The 12,415-nt window shown below is 44.8% G+C and overlaps 1 protein-coding gene across 2 annotated transcripts in view; it reads left to right on the top strand.

Annotated features, from left to right (window-relative positions):
• Positions 1–12,415, top strand: part of LOC133212932 (mitogen-activated protein kinase kinase kinase 3-like) — a 77,973-nt gene that overhangs the window by 33,162 nt on the left and 32,396 nt on the right. For both annotated transcript variants that reach the window (XM_061354802.1, XM_061354801.1), the window contains exon 3: positions 2,093–2,202. In XM_061354802.1, coding sequence (XP_061210786.1) covers positions 2,093–2,202 — 110 coding nt within the window. The remainder of the gene's footprint in view (positions 1–2,092; positions 2,203–12,415) is intronic.

Genomic DNA, 12,415 nt, shown 5'->3' with positions numbered 1-12,415 from the left:
GATCTCCTCAAAGATGCTGCCAGGCACGTCCAGGAAGGTTTGGAGGTAAGAGAGTGGTGGTGAATCAGTTGGTTTTGCTAGCAAAGCCCAGCTCTGCCACTGCTTGTTGAAGCCCTGTTTCATGGTGACCTTACAGACTGTGTTTTGTGTTAGGGAGTTCAGGAAACTTTTGTTGTCACTCAGGTTGGAAAAAAAGAAAGGGGTGAGGGGCATTTGAGAGATTACAGCTTTAGTGGAAAATTCCTGGAGGGTGGTGTGTGGGGTTTTGGGTTTTGTGTTTGTTTTTTTTTTTTTTTACTTGTCCCTCTCCCCTTCTCTTCCTCCTCCAATAAAAACTGTGGTTCTTTTTCTTCTTTTTTTGTTGCCTTTTTTTCCTACTACCAAACCTGGAAAACTGCTTGTCCCCAGAGATGCCTTTATACAATAAACAAACAAACAAACCCAAAACGAACAACAACAACAAACCACCCCACCCAACCCTCAGACTATGGGAACTTTAAACAAGTGTATTTATTTTCATTCCCCCCCCTCCGAGCAGAACTGAAAGTTGTCTTTTTCTTGAGTGTTTTCCTGTAGCATTTCAGGTTATGCTCCCTGCCACCCCGCTGGGAAAAACGTACCTGTGGGTTTTAATGGGTGGAGAAATGTGGAAAGGAAGGGGAATTGCACTTTAATATTGAATATACTATGTTATTATAGATTTGGTATCAATATGTGGGTATATATTTATATTGTATTTTAAATATATTTGCACACACATTGACTACAGGAAAATGTAGGCCTTTTCCTAATGCCTACTGTAGGCACTGGAGCTAATTTCTGAGCTCTAAAATAAACGTGAGGCCAGATTTTAAACATTTTCCCCCATGTTTCCTTTTATTTCTTTAATGAGATGGCTCTGGGTACACAGCATGCATGAGAAGTCTTTTTCTCACATCTATTTGGTTTTTCTGGCTTCAGTCCTTATAAAACCCAGCAGGAGGAGCTGGAAAAGAGATGACATTGTATCTATCTGAGCATGAGGATTCAGGACACTACTTCCCTGGGGAAACAGCTTCAGGTCCAGTCCTGTCTGATTTAATATAGTTGTTATCATCTGTCACATCTTTCACACTTTGAGTTAAATCTGCATGCTGGCTTGGCGTAGGAGTGGCTCTGTCCCCAGAGACACTGTTTTACACAAAAGACAGTAGCTGTATTTGTATCTTTACAGTAGTAGCTGCATGTGCCTGATACTTGCCTGTCTTGATTGTGTCATGAACAGGGAGTATGCAACAGATTCTCACACCCTTCTAATGAGTGTGCTGTGTTCTAGGTCTTGATGGGGGTTTTAGTGCTTGTGATTGGTATTTTGCAATGTAATAATTTATACCTGCTTTAAGAGAACACAACCATAGATGTAAAAGTGTTAGTGTTGAAAAGGAGGAGATTGGTTTTGAATCAAATAAGTCCTTCAAAAATTCTCTAGTTACTGCAGAAATCAGATACATGGGCTCTCAGTGCGTGTCTCTTCTATCCAGCATAGTTGAGTTTGTTAACCTCTTTTAATGAGCTCCGTGCTTTGTCCCATGGTTTCTCACCGGTTCTAGTTTTGAAAATCAGTTGTGGCTCTTGAGCATCTTTAATGAAGAAGAAGGAAAGGATGAGGTGAAGAAATGTGGTTTACTCCCATCATCTGCTGTGTGAACTTTCTGGGTACTGAAAGGTTTTTGTCCTGTAAAGCACTATCTTATACCTCGCAAACTGGATCCAGACTGCTGGGCACTGCCTCTGACCTATGGGTACCTCTTTAAAGGGCCCCATGGGCAGCAGACATGGACTTTGAGATGGAGGAGGAGTGGTCACCCATGGTCAGTCACTGGCTTTTCTGAGGATCTGTCTTACCTGTGGTAAAGAAACCTGTATTTCCAAGACACAATGGGCTGGGGAGGGATTGTGGTGTAGTCATTGAATGCCTTTCTTAATATGAAGGCTAGATATTGTGTCTTTTGACCTATTTGGTTTGAAAGAATCGTAGTTGCAGTGTTATATTTTTACTCTGCCAGTGGTGAGGTTTGCTTCCACACTTCAGTTGTTTCTCCTTCTTTTGCAGATGAAGAAGCAGCTCTGAACTCTATTATGAAGGATCTGGCAGCGTTGGGCAAATGTGGGGGGCTGCTGGACAACAACAGGAATAAAAACAGTGTTCATAGCAGCAAACAGGTAAGGCATGGCTTGACTCCATCCCAAACTCCAGTAGACCAAAGAGGTGGGCATAGTGCTTATCATGCTGGAAGAACAGAGTTTGAGTATTAGAAATGAAGTTAACAAGTGCTGCGGGAGCTCAGCACATCAGAAATTACATAATTTTACCAAGGTGCAAGCTTTAGGACCTGTTTTTGAAGAGTTGAAAGAAAGCTACAGGCATCCCCATATCACAGAGGAGCAATGGAGGCACCAAGAATAGGAGTGATATGACATATCATCCACAAATACAGCAGTAGAGCCTGAAACTGGTAAATCTCGTATTCCACCCCAAGGCACTTTTTTGTTCCTTAGTACTGAAAGTAGTGGAACGTGTTACAGGCTATGCAGCTCTAAGATTTGGATTACTCAAATGTCTTCTACTGACAGTGTTGATGAAATACAGTATTTATTATATGCACATTTTACTTTAGATATTTGAAAGACAGTCTGCCAACTTTTTTGCTGAAGACAACAAGGCTCTTTTGGGAGGAATAATGTCATTATTATATAAAGTGTTTAAATATTAATTACTGGTATTTATCTTTATGCTCCTAAAACCAAATATTTTGGCCCTGTTTCATGTTCAGAGCTCATCTGGTGAGCAGAAACGTCATCCCTTGAGCAATGTCAGAAATTATTCCCTGACATTGATATAATAGCTAAAGTGGATTTAATAGCCTGTTTGTGTATTGAACAAATATGTGAACACAAAAGTTGTGAAGAGAGAATTAAGTTGTCAAAATAGGAAGAAGAAAAGAAGGGGAAAAATAAGTACAAGGATTGGGAAGCTTCTGGAGAAGCATGCGAGCAAATCCATTTGGAATTCCACTTCTAGTGCTACGGCTTAGAATAAGCCTGCAGTCAACTTTGCAGTTGCTGAATGCCTAGCAGGGAAGAAGATTGTCATTCACATATATATGCATATGTATATGCATTGTCATGCATATTTAATGTCACTAGTGCTGCAAAAAAAGAGCTCTTGATACAGCGGGTAAAAATCCCTTCCCAAATCCCTCTAGACTTCCTAGACACATGCAGACGAAAACACGTGCGCATGTAGCATGTCTGGTTTGAAGTGTGTCCTTGTGGTAGCAGCTGTCCAAGTTGAATCACTGTATTTGTGTTCAGCTCATGCTGAAGTAAGTCCAAGATGTTTACAGAACTGACCAGAGAAAGTCTGAGCTGGCTCTCTGCAGCTGCAGGAAAAGCAGTCAGTCCAGCAGAGCTTTGGATGGCTCTGAGGGTAGCACTTTCTGCAAGCTGCTGGGTGGGGACCATACCAAGCCATCTTGGGTTGCTTTCACAATAGCAAAGCTTTTTAGACTTTTCTTAAATAACATATTAGTTTTCTCACAATGGGAGAAAATCCCTGCTGTAGTTTTTGGAAACCGTTGCTGTAAATGCTGTAGATGCACAGTTAACCAGATAAATAGTAAAAAATAAGGTATATAGTTGTTTTCATTGGCTGAGTTCTGATCTGTGACAGCTTCATAAACTTGACACCCTACAATTAAATCAGTATTCACAGCCCATCCACTCTGTATCTTCAGAGTGGGAGATATAAGAAGATATAAATGGAAAATAGAAGTGGAAGATATAAATCACCAATAGAGTTATGTTGTGCTCTGATATCAGCTTCAGAATTGTTAGAAATGCCATTAGCATCTAATCTTACTGTATTAGGAATCACACTTTCCTTCCCAATCATAACATTGATGCTTGGAAAAATGTCTCCTCCTTGATGATTTTTCTTTTTATAGAATAGATGTAGCTGTGTGCTCATTGTTACTTGGAGCTCTGTGATGGAGAAGATGCAAATAGTCAGCATCCTGCTCTCGTGGTGCATCTGGGGTTGAGGATTCAGAGCAGCAGGCCCCATGAGACAGATGAAGGGCGTTAGAGTACGTTGTATTGTTGCTTCACTAAATTGGACTAGCTAGAACAAGTCTGGCTCGTGGGACGTCTAGTCTGCGAGGTGGGGAGCGGCCAAAGTACGTGGAATTAGTGGGGACTTGGTTCATGCTTTCAGCTCAAAAGCTTTTAATCAACTTGTTTGGGTCACTTTTAGGGTTTTGTTTTTGTTTTTTTTCCTCCATTGTTTTTTAGCACAGACATTGATGGGGGTGGGGGGAGACTGCTGCTGTCATGCCTATGATTTGTTATTCCTTTGATACTTGGTGTTCCCTTTTTTTGTTTTATTATTTTTTCCTGTGATCAGTTTGGCTGGTTGGGCTGAAGGATGCACTGCGCAGGCTCCCTTCTTGGAGGGTGGGTGAGGCATGGCGCATTCAGATGCTGAATTTTCCTCTTGGGAATCTCATTGTAGGTGTCTCTTACGAGGCCCTTCAACAGCATGCTGACGTTGAAATACTTGGGTCTGGATGTTCAGTTGCTGAGTTAAAAAACATTTTTTTTCTTTTTTTCTGTGGAAAAATGCTTCTCTGAGGCATGGGAGTCCTTTAGTCAGTGTTCCAAATTCCCCTGAAAAACACTAGACAAGAATGTGTTGACTAACTAGCTTGTCCCTTTGTGGCTCGCAGCAGTTTCTTGGTCCACAAAGAAATACAACTGAAGTGCTATCTCATCCTTGTCTCCTGAAGAGATTCCTTAATGCTCTCTTGACAGAAGCTGAAATTTGGTGCCTGCCAGATAATATTCCTGGTAGGCCTGGGCCACACAAGAAAGGTCTGTGGTGGTGTGTGCTACAAAATATATCCCCAAAATGCTGTCAGTTTTGCTTCAGATCGTCTTATGAAATGAACATCCTTTGGCAGATTGCATGAAAAACAAATCTTTTTTGGTTTTAGTTTGCTTTCCTTACAAATTAATTTAGGCCCAAGGCTGAGTTTCTGAATGTCTAATGCCTCATGGTTTAACAAGCTGTAAATGAGTACAGCAGTATTTGATGCAATGTGCAGATGTTAGATTGCCCAGGCAGCTGGCAGCACATGTGGTGGCTAAGCTTTTATCTTCTGAGTCCTGCTGAGGTGTATCAGCTTCTGTGTCATGCTGCCCTTCTGCCTAGTGAGAAAACAGCATAGAGGGATAGAGATGGACACCCTTTCCCTTCTGCATGAGTTGCAGTCTAAAAAGGAGCTGTTCATTGTACATGGAGAGAGGCACAGAGAAATCATTCTGACACTATTGCTAGTGCATTCTCTGCTCTATTATTCCTCTATTATTCCCTTTATCACTCCGTTATTCCTCATGCATCCTCTGGCTGGAAGAAGTCTTTGCAGGCAATCTCCTGGACTGATGAACAGACAAGAGTTTGTTTATATTAGTGGCTCTGAAGAGGGGAAGGAGGAAACACCAAAATAAAGATCTGCATTGTGATTACTAAGGAAAAAGATGAGTGGGATAAGAAGGGAAACCACAAAGAATGAGAAATCCCAAACAAAAGGATGGAGGAGAAAGGAGCAATTATGTTAACATTTATTTTGCATCTGCCCATGTGCACGTCCATTTATTTATGTAACTAGCACTTGGCAATTCACAGTATGAAGCTGGTTGTCAGTGCTGCGCTTCAGTCTAATGACAAGCCACTGGTGTGGGCCTCTGTCACAGCTGATGACAGCTACCAATTCCTCTGTCATGTTAACTTTGATTACAAGCTCTCCCACAGCAATAAAGTACAGTATCTGTGAGGAACATTTTCCTATGCACAAGTGTCAGACTGACTTAAAAGATGTTCGTTTAGCAAATCACCTCTGGACTTGTTTCTTTGGCAGGATAAGACTTGCTCATGACTAGAATAGAATACAGCTCATGTTCTAGGGCTCTACTGTAGGTCTTCAAGCAGCCTAAAAGTTTGGCTTTATCACCTCTGTTTTATCATTTGGGAACATGGTGGGGGTCTGTAAATATCACCTTAAAGATCGGAGTCTCTGTGAGGAGACCTACAGGGCTTTCCCCACATGGGGGGCAGAAGCAAGGGCCCAAGAGGGGAGCAGCACTGACTGGGAAAGCCTTGACTGAGATGGCAAAGACTGTAGAGTCCCAAGGAGTTCAGGAAGAGGCTTTTCCTTATCTATGTGTGGAGCTGACGAGGGTGTTAAGAGAGTAATAGTAAGGAGAAATCCAGCTGGAAAAAAGCTATTACCTGCCAGGTAGGTGGTTTGGGATAAACATTTTGAAGCCTGTGATTTCTGCTGTGGTATAAACTAAAAATATCTGTAACATGGAGCAGCAAAACTATTAGATACCATCTTTCTATTGGCTGCTAAGCAGCTCATGAGCTGGACTTGCTTTTTCAGAGGAAAGGAGCTGTAAGGATCTAGGGGGGCCAGGATATCTCCTAGTTTCCAACCCCCAAGAGAAGGGGGCAATCCCAGACAACCCCCTTTCTGTCTGATTGCTGAATAATCCAAAGTGCATGGGGGTTCTGTGCAGATAATTCCTAATGACGCAGATTAGTCATCTCCTATTGCGGTTCAGGGACGTGGTCCAGCTGTCTGGCTTGTAACGAACGTCCTGTTGCTAAAAGCAGGGGCGAGCACAGGACTAATGCAAACAATGTGCTCTTCAGGGAGGTACAGAAGTCCCCTTAAGCCTGGTCCTGCAGTACTGATTTCTCTTGGCTGAAGCCAGAAGCTGAAGAGAAATCCGCCTGATCTGTGGCTTTGGTACAAAGGGGTAACTAGAGTACTAATGCTTAAAAGCTGCACAGCTTGGTGGGTTTTCTCATTTTTTTCTAACCCAACAAGTAGAAAATGAGAGAAGTAAAAATAATCCTTCTGCTTACCCTCCAGCATGTGGAAGTGGGTCTCTGTCATTTTCCCTGTTTTACCTAGGTAGGAAACTGAGGCAAAATAAATGCCGAGGTCTTGTGAGTGGGTTAAGAACAAAGCTGGAATGAGCCCCTTGGTGCAGTGATGTAGAAAAGAAGAGCTCCCTCGTGATGATTTTCTCCTGTCTTTCTTGACCTCTGAAGGGTTAATGCTGGAGTCAGAGACTTTGTCCCAGGTGGTCTGTGAGGCAACCGTGGGTTTGTGTGGAATAAGTGATCCAAAGCCCTTGTCCCTCTGGTGTCTCAGCATGGGCAAAGCTATCCTCTGGTTAGGTTTGACAAGAGCAGCTTTAAAAAGCAAGCCACAGAGGTGAGAGCCAGCCAGAATACTATTTCTCATGGCAGTTGAGTCTGGGGAGAGGAGGAGAGGACATGATGGGGGGAGTCTGAACTTAGTGCTGGTCTGGGATTCTGCAGCGTGATGGTTGGGGTACTTTAGCTCTCTGTGCCACACTAGTGCACAGGCAGAGGTGGAGGGGCTGTCTCTTCTGCTGGGTGCCTGCCTGCAGTCAGTGGCATCAAGGTGATGCACCAAGAGTGTCCCTGTGCCATCAGACACCCCTCTCCATGGGCATGGCATTGCTCAGCTTATCTGTACCCCAGTCTGATCAACCTTCTGGATGTTCAGCAGCCAGTGTGCTCAGCACCTTCTGTTTCTCCAAAGACGCTTCCATTTTAGGTCTAACCGCATGTTTTCCTGGTTTCCGTGTGTGCTTTTATTACAAACAGCAGTCAGTTCTTCAGGGATCTCTGTATAAGATCATGATTCACCTCGTTTGGAAACACTTTTTCCGTTTTTTTAACGTTTTCCTTAATCTAAACCAGTGCACAGGGCTGCTTGCTCCAGCTCCGGGGGCTGAGCTTGGCCAAGCCTGCTGGGGTGCATGGTCCCCAGCCAAGTGGGCAGGAGCAGTTGCCCCTTTCCCCCCCTTTGATTCCCCTCAGAGGCTCCTCTAAAGCTTGGCAGTTGTGGTCTTTTCATGAAATTAGGAGTTTTGAGGAAGGAGCTAAAAATACCTCAAGGAAAGCCTGGAAAGATGGTGATGGGTTTGTGGCAGCTCTGGTGGCCTTGCTTTTTCCTTTCTGAGGCAGATGGCAAGAAAGAGTAAAATACCATTTGTTAGCAGGGCTGGAGGAAATGCCGGTACAAGTATCTTGGAGAAGAAATTATTCCAGAAACGAAGGGAATTACTGTGGTATTTCCTGTCAGGGTTGTCGCTTGTTTTGTTTGTGTCGCAGCAGGGCCTACAGGCGCCAGTTGCGACGTGGACTCCTCTGTGCCCCATGTCATATGGAAACGCGTGTGGAGAGAAAGCTGTGGTGATACAGCCTCGAAAACAAACATTTACATTTTGTGCTTGGTTCTGCCCCTCTTCTGCTTCGTGGAATGAGTCACGGAAGGTGTAGGTTGGAAGGACCTTAGAGCTCATTCAGTTCCAACCCCCTGCCACAGGCAGGGACAGCTCACACTAGACCGGCTTGCGCCAAATCCTGTCCAACCTGGCCTCAAACACTGCCAGGGATGGGGCAGCCACAGCTTCTCTGGGGCAACCTGTGCCAGGGCCTCACCACCCTCACAGGGAAGAACTTCTTCCTTATATCCAAGCTTAATCTCCCCTCTTGCAGTTCAAAGCTATTGCCCCTTGTCCTGTTATTACATGTATCACAGTATCACAGTATCACAGTAGGTTAGAGATTGGAAGGGACCTCAAAAGATCATCTAGTCCAATCCCCCTGCCGGAGCAGGAACACCTAGATAAGGTTACACAGGAACGTGTCCAGGCGGGTCTTGAATGTCTCCAAAGAAGGAGATTCCACAACCTCCCTGGGCAGCCTGTTCCAGTGTTCCGTCACCCTCACTGAGAAGAAGTTTCTTCTCAGGTTTAAGTGGAACCTCTTGTGCTCCAATTTGTATCCATTACCCCTTGTCCTTTCATTGTTTGCCACTGAGAAGAGCCTGGCTCCATCCTCGTGACACTCCCCCTTTATATATTTATATACACTAATAAGGTCACCCCTCAATCTCCTCTTCTCCAAACTGTAGAGACCCAGCTCCCTCAGTCTTTCCTCATAAGGGAGATGCTCCACTCCCTTAATCATCTTAGTTGCCCTGCGCTGGACTCTCTCCAGCAGGTCCCTGTCCTTTTTAAACTGAGGGCCCCAGAACTGGACACAATATTCCAGATGAGGTCTCACCAGGGCAGAGTAGAGGGGAAGGAGGACCTCTCTCGACCTACTAACCACCCCCCTTCTAATACACCCCAGGATGCCATTGGCCTTCTTGGCCACAAGGGCACAGTGTCGGCTCATGGTCACCCTGTCGTCCACCAGGACCCCCAGGTCCCTCTCCCCTACACTGCTCTCTTTATGAAAAGTTTATCTCCATCTTATAAAGCCCTTTTTATATATTGAAAGACCACTCTAAGGTCTCCCTGGAGCCTTCTCTTCCCCAAGCTGGGCTTTTTCTTCACAACCTTAGGCAAGGCACCTTGTTTCTTTGTTCCTCAGTTTCCCCTGCTTGCTCTGTCACCTGTCTCGGTAATCACTGTGCTCCATGAAACCACTGCAGAAGTCCTCTGCCAGAGCTCAGTGTTTAAGGCTGGTGCCATGTGGCATGGCCTTATCCCTCTCCTCCGCTGTATTTAACACATGCCTTTCTTGGTTGTCTCAGCTTGTTCTCCTACATCAACTAATAATCTCTTGACTGAGGGAAGAACAAGGCTGATGTTAACCTCATTTGACATGTGGTGGCAGGGTGGGTAAATAGCACCACTGGGATTGTGCAAGAAGGACTCACTGTTGTCTTCATTCTTCATAAAATTACAAAAATGAGTAGGATCCGGCAACTTCCGCCACCCTCATCCCGTCTGTGACCTGCTTCAAGCATTTGCATGTTGATTTGAGGTCCTGATGGAGAAGGTGCTGGTCCTGCTTTCCCTCTATCATGTGTTTGAGATGCTGGGTGCAGACTCACATGAGACTTTGCTCCAACCCTTGGCAGTGCCCCAGACTCCCTGTGTAATCTCAAGCCAGTTGCTTCAAACCAGATTTCCATGGGTGTAAAAAATCACAGCCTGCTCCGGCATTTAGGAAGTGCTTTGCCTCCCTTTGGGACTTCCTAGTGCTTTGGGCACTGCCCACTTTTTTTTTTCTTTTTCCCTTCTTTTTTACGGAAAGAAGTATTTGTTGCTGATAGCAGTGCTGAATTCAGCTTTAGCTGTGGGTCAGAAACATGAGCAAGCCAAGGGAAGACTGGAAAATAAAACTGCAGTCAACTCCTCAGACTCTAGATAAATATGTATCCCTCTTCCAAACGTTTGTGAGCATTGGTCTTGGTTTTGAGAGAGGTGGGAGGTTAGTGTGTTATACTGGGAGAATAAAATGTCATTAACAAATGAAGTGGGTTTTCATTCCCCTGTTACAGCCAGTGTGTTTGCTCCTCCGCTCAGGAGTGGAGCCGAGCAGTGTGGGGCAGCTGGCTTACTTCTGTTGGCTTCAAGCTGCAGCACATCGGCCCTGTTGTTGATGTAGAAGAAAAGGATGCAGCAGGGTCACGGCTTATTGTTTTTTTCCTTTTCTTCTCTCTCTGGAGCTTTGTTACGAGTGTTTTGACATTTTCCAGCCACAAGCTGTTTTTCCAAAACTTATTTGTCTGTGAAATTTGTGTTGCTCAGCATAAACAGGCAGTGTGTGCTATGTCCCAGCTTGGTGGAGCGTTTGGGTCCGCACTGAAAGTGAAACCTGTGTTTTGAAAGGTTTCCTGCAGGGAGGCCAGAGCTGTGTGAGCTTTTCCCCTTACACGTCCTGCTCCTTTGTAAGGAGAAACCTCAAAAGTTACTTGCTCTGATTTTTTTCTCTTGCCTTAGAGAAGGGCTTTGTGAAGCTACATGCAGTGAACCCGCACCAGCTGATTGACTGCCAGCATCCAGGAGGGATGAACCAGCCAGGCCCTATTCAGAGTGGCGCATGCAAGCAAAAATTGACATTAAAGAGCCATAGCTTTCTTTTCCTTTTCCAACAGAGGTAATCCAAGGTGACAATCCCACCTGTGTTTGTGTGTCTCTCTAGAGTGAGTTGGACGTTCAACATTGGGTTGGGTATGGTCATCTCTTCTTTTGAGTTTTGGACCGTTTAGAGTTAGTTTGGTATCTTTATGCACTGGTCCTGGTTCTAGAAGTGAACCCGGAGTTTGTTCAAATGTTGTTGGTTCTGGAGAACTGGCTGTTAGACACTGAGGTGATGTAAGTGCCTGTTTAGCACAGGCCTGTAGCATTGCTGGACTGCCCCATTTGCTGACTGTCCCAGCACTGGTTCTTCCCAGCCTTTCTGGCAACACAAAAAATACCACGAGCAGAGCTGAAAAGGATGTGTTTCGGATTATCCATCATGTTTACCCTGAATCCGCCTGGGTATTTTTAAGCTTTTCAACCGAATCGCCTCCAGCCTTGACTTCCTGAACTTCGGTGGGTGTTTGCAGAACGCGAGGAGCTGTCAGTTTAAAAATAGAACTAAGGGTGCACGTCCAGCTCAATTCCTTCATTAGAGACAAAGTTGTTTTACTGTGGGTCTGCTTTCCCTCCCAGAGGATGGAAAGTGTGCCTTCATGCTCTGACAATCCAGGGTTAGAGATAAGGCCCTTGCTCAGGAAGGGCTGTCACCCACCCAGTCAGGGATTATCCCTGTGAGATGCAGGCTGCATGGGACTGAGCCCTCCCTGGTGTTACACCTCAGAGGGAGGTGGTGAGCACTTTTTTCTCCATGGGGATAGAACTACTATTTGAAGAAGCTTGTGTACACTAGTAGGGGCAGAGCCCTGGTTAACTGGGTGGCTAAACCTGGTCTGGGAAGTAAAGAGGGTTTTGATTTTCCTTGGAGATCATTAGAAAGTCCTGCAATGAGCCAAGGGGTGATAGAGGGATGCTTGGCTTAGTCTGAGAAGCTGAATGAATGAAAAGGCTCCCTGTGGTCTTGATCACTGCTAAACACGCACAAATAGAGGATGGGTTGAAGTGGCTTTTACTAGTCCCTAGTAAACACACAGTTGTTTGTTCTGTCTGCCTGTGACCCTGCTGGCTCTTTGGCCAAACTTAATGATTTCTCTTGGGGTGAGCAGCAGGTCAGTTCAGGGACCGCATTTACTGTGTATAGTGAAGTGGTGCCTGATATACTTTGCATTTTGTAGGTTCTAACAAAATGACAGCCACCACCACCCCAACACTATTTCTTTTACAATCCAAGACTGTTTCTCTGCTTCCATTACAGGATGTTTGCTTTACTTCTAATTTCTTTGCCCCAGATATTCCTGTGTGCTATTAAGCGTCTTCTGAGCTTTGCTTTGCTTGTTGGGTTTCCAACAGAAAAGTACTGGGGTAAAAGCATGGGAAGTGCTGAAGATGGACA

The sequence above is a fragment of the Neopsephotus bourkii genome, unplaced genomic scaffold (assembly GCF_033783945.1).
Source record: "Neopsephotus bourkii isolate Nb327-2 ecotype Australia unplaced genomic scaffold, CSIRO-AGI_Nbou_v1 NB_745, whole genome shotgun sequence".
Lineage (NCBI taxonomy): Eukaryota > Metazoa > Chordata > Aves > Psittaciformes > Psittacidae > Neopsephotus > Neopsephotus bourkii.
The sequence above is the reverse complement of the archived record's forward strand: the minus strand, read 5'-3'. Positions and strand labels throughout refer to the sequence as shown.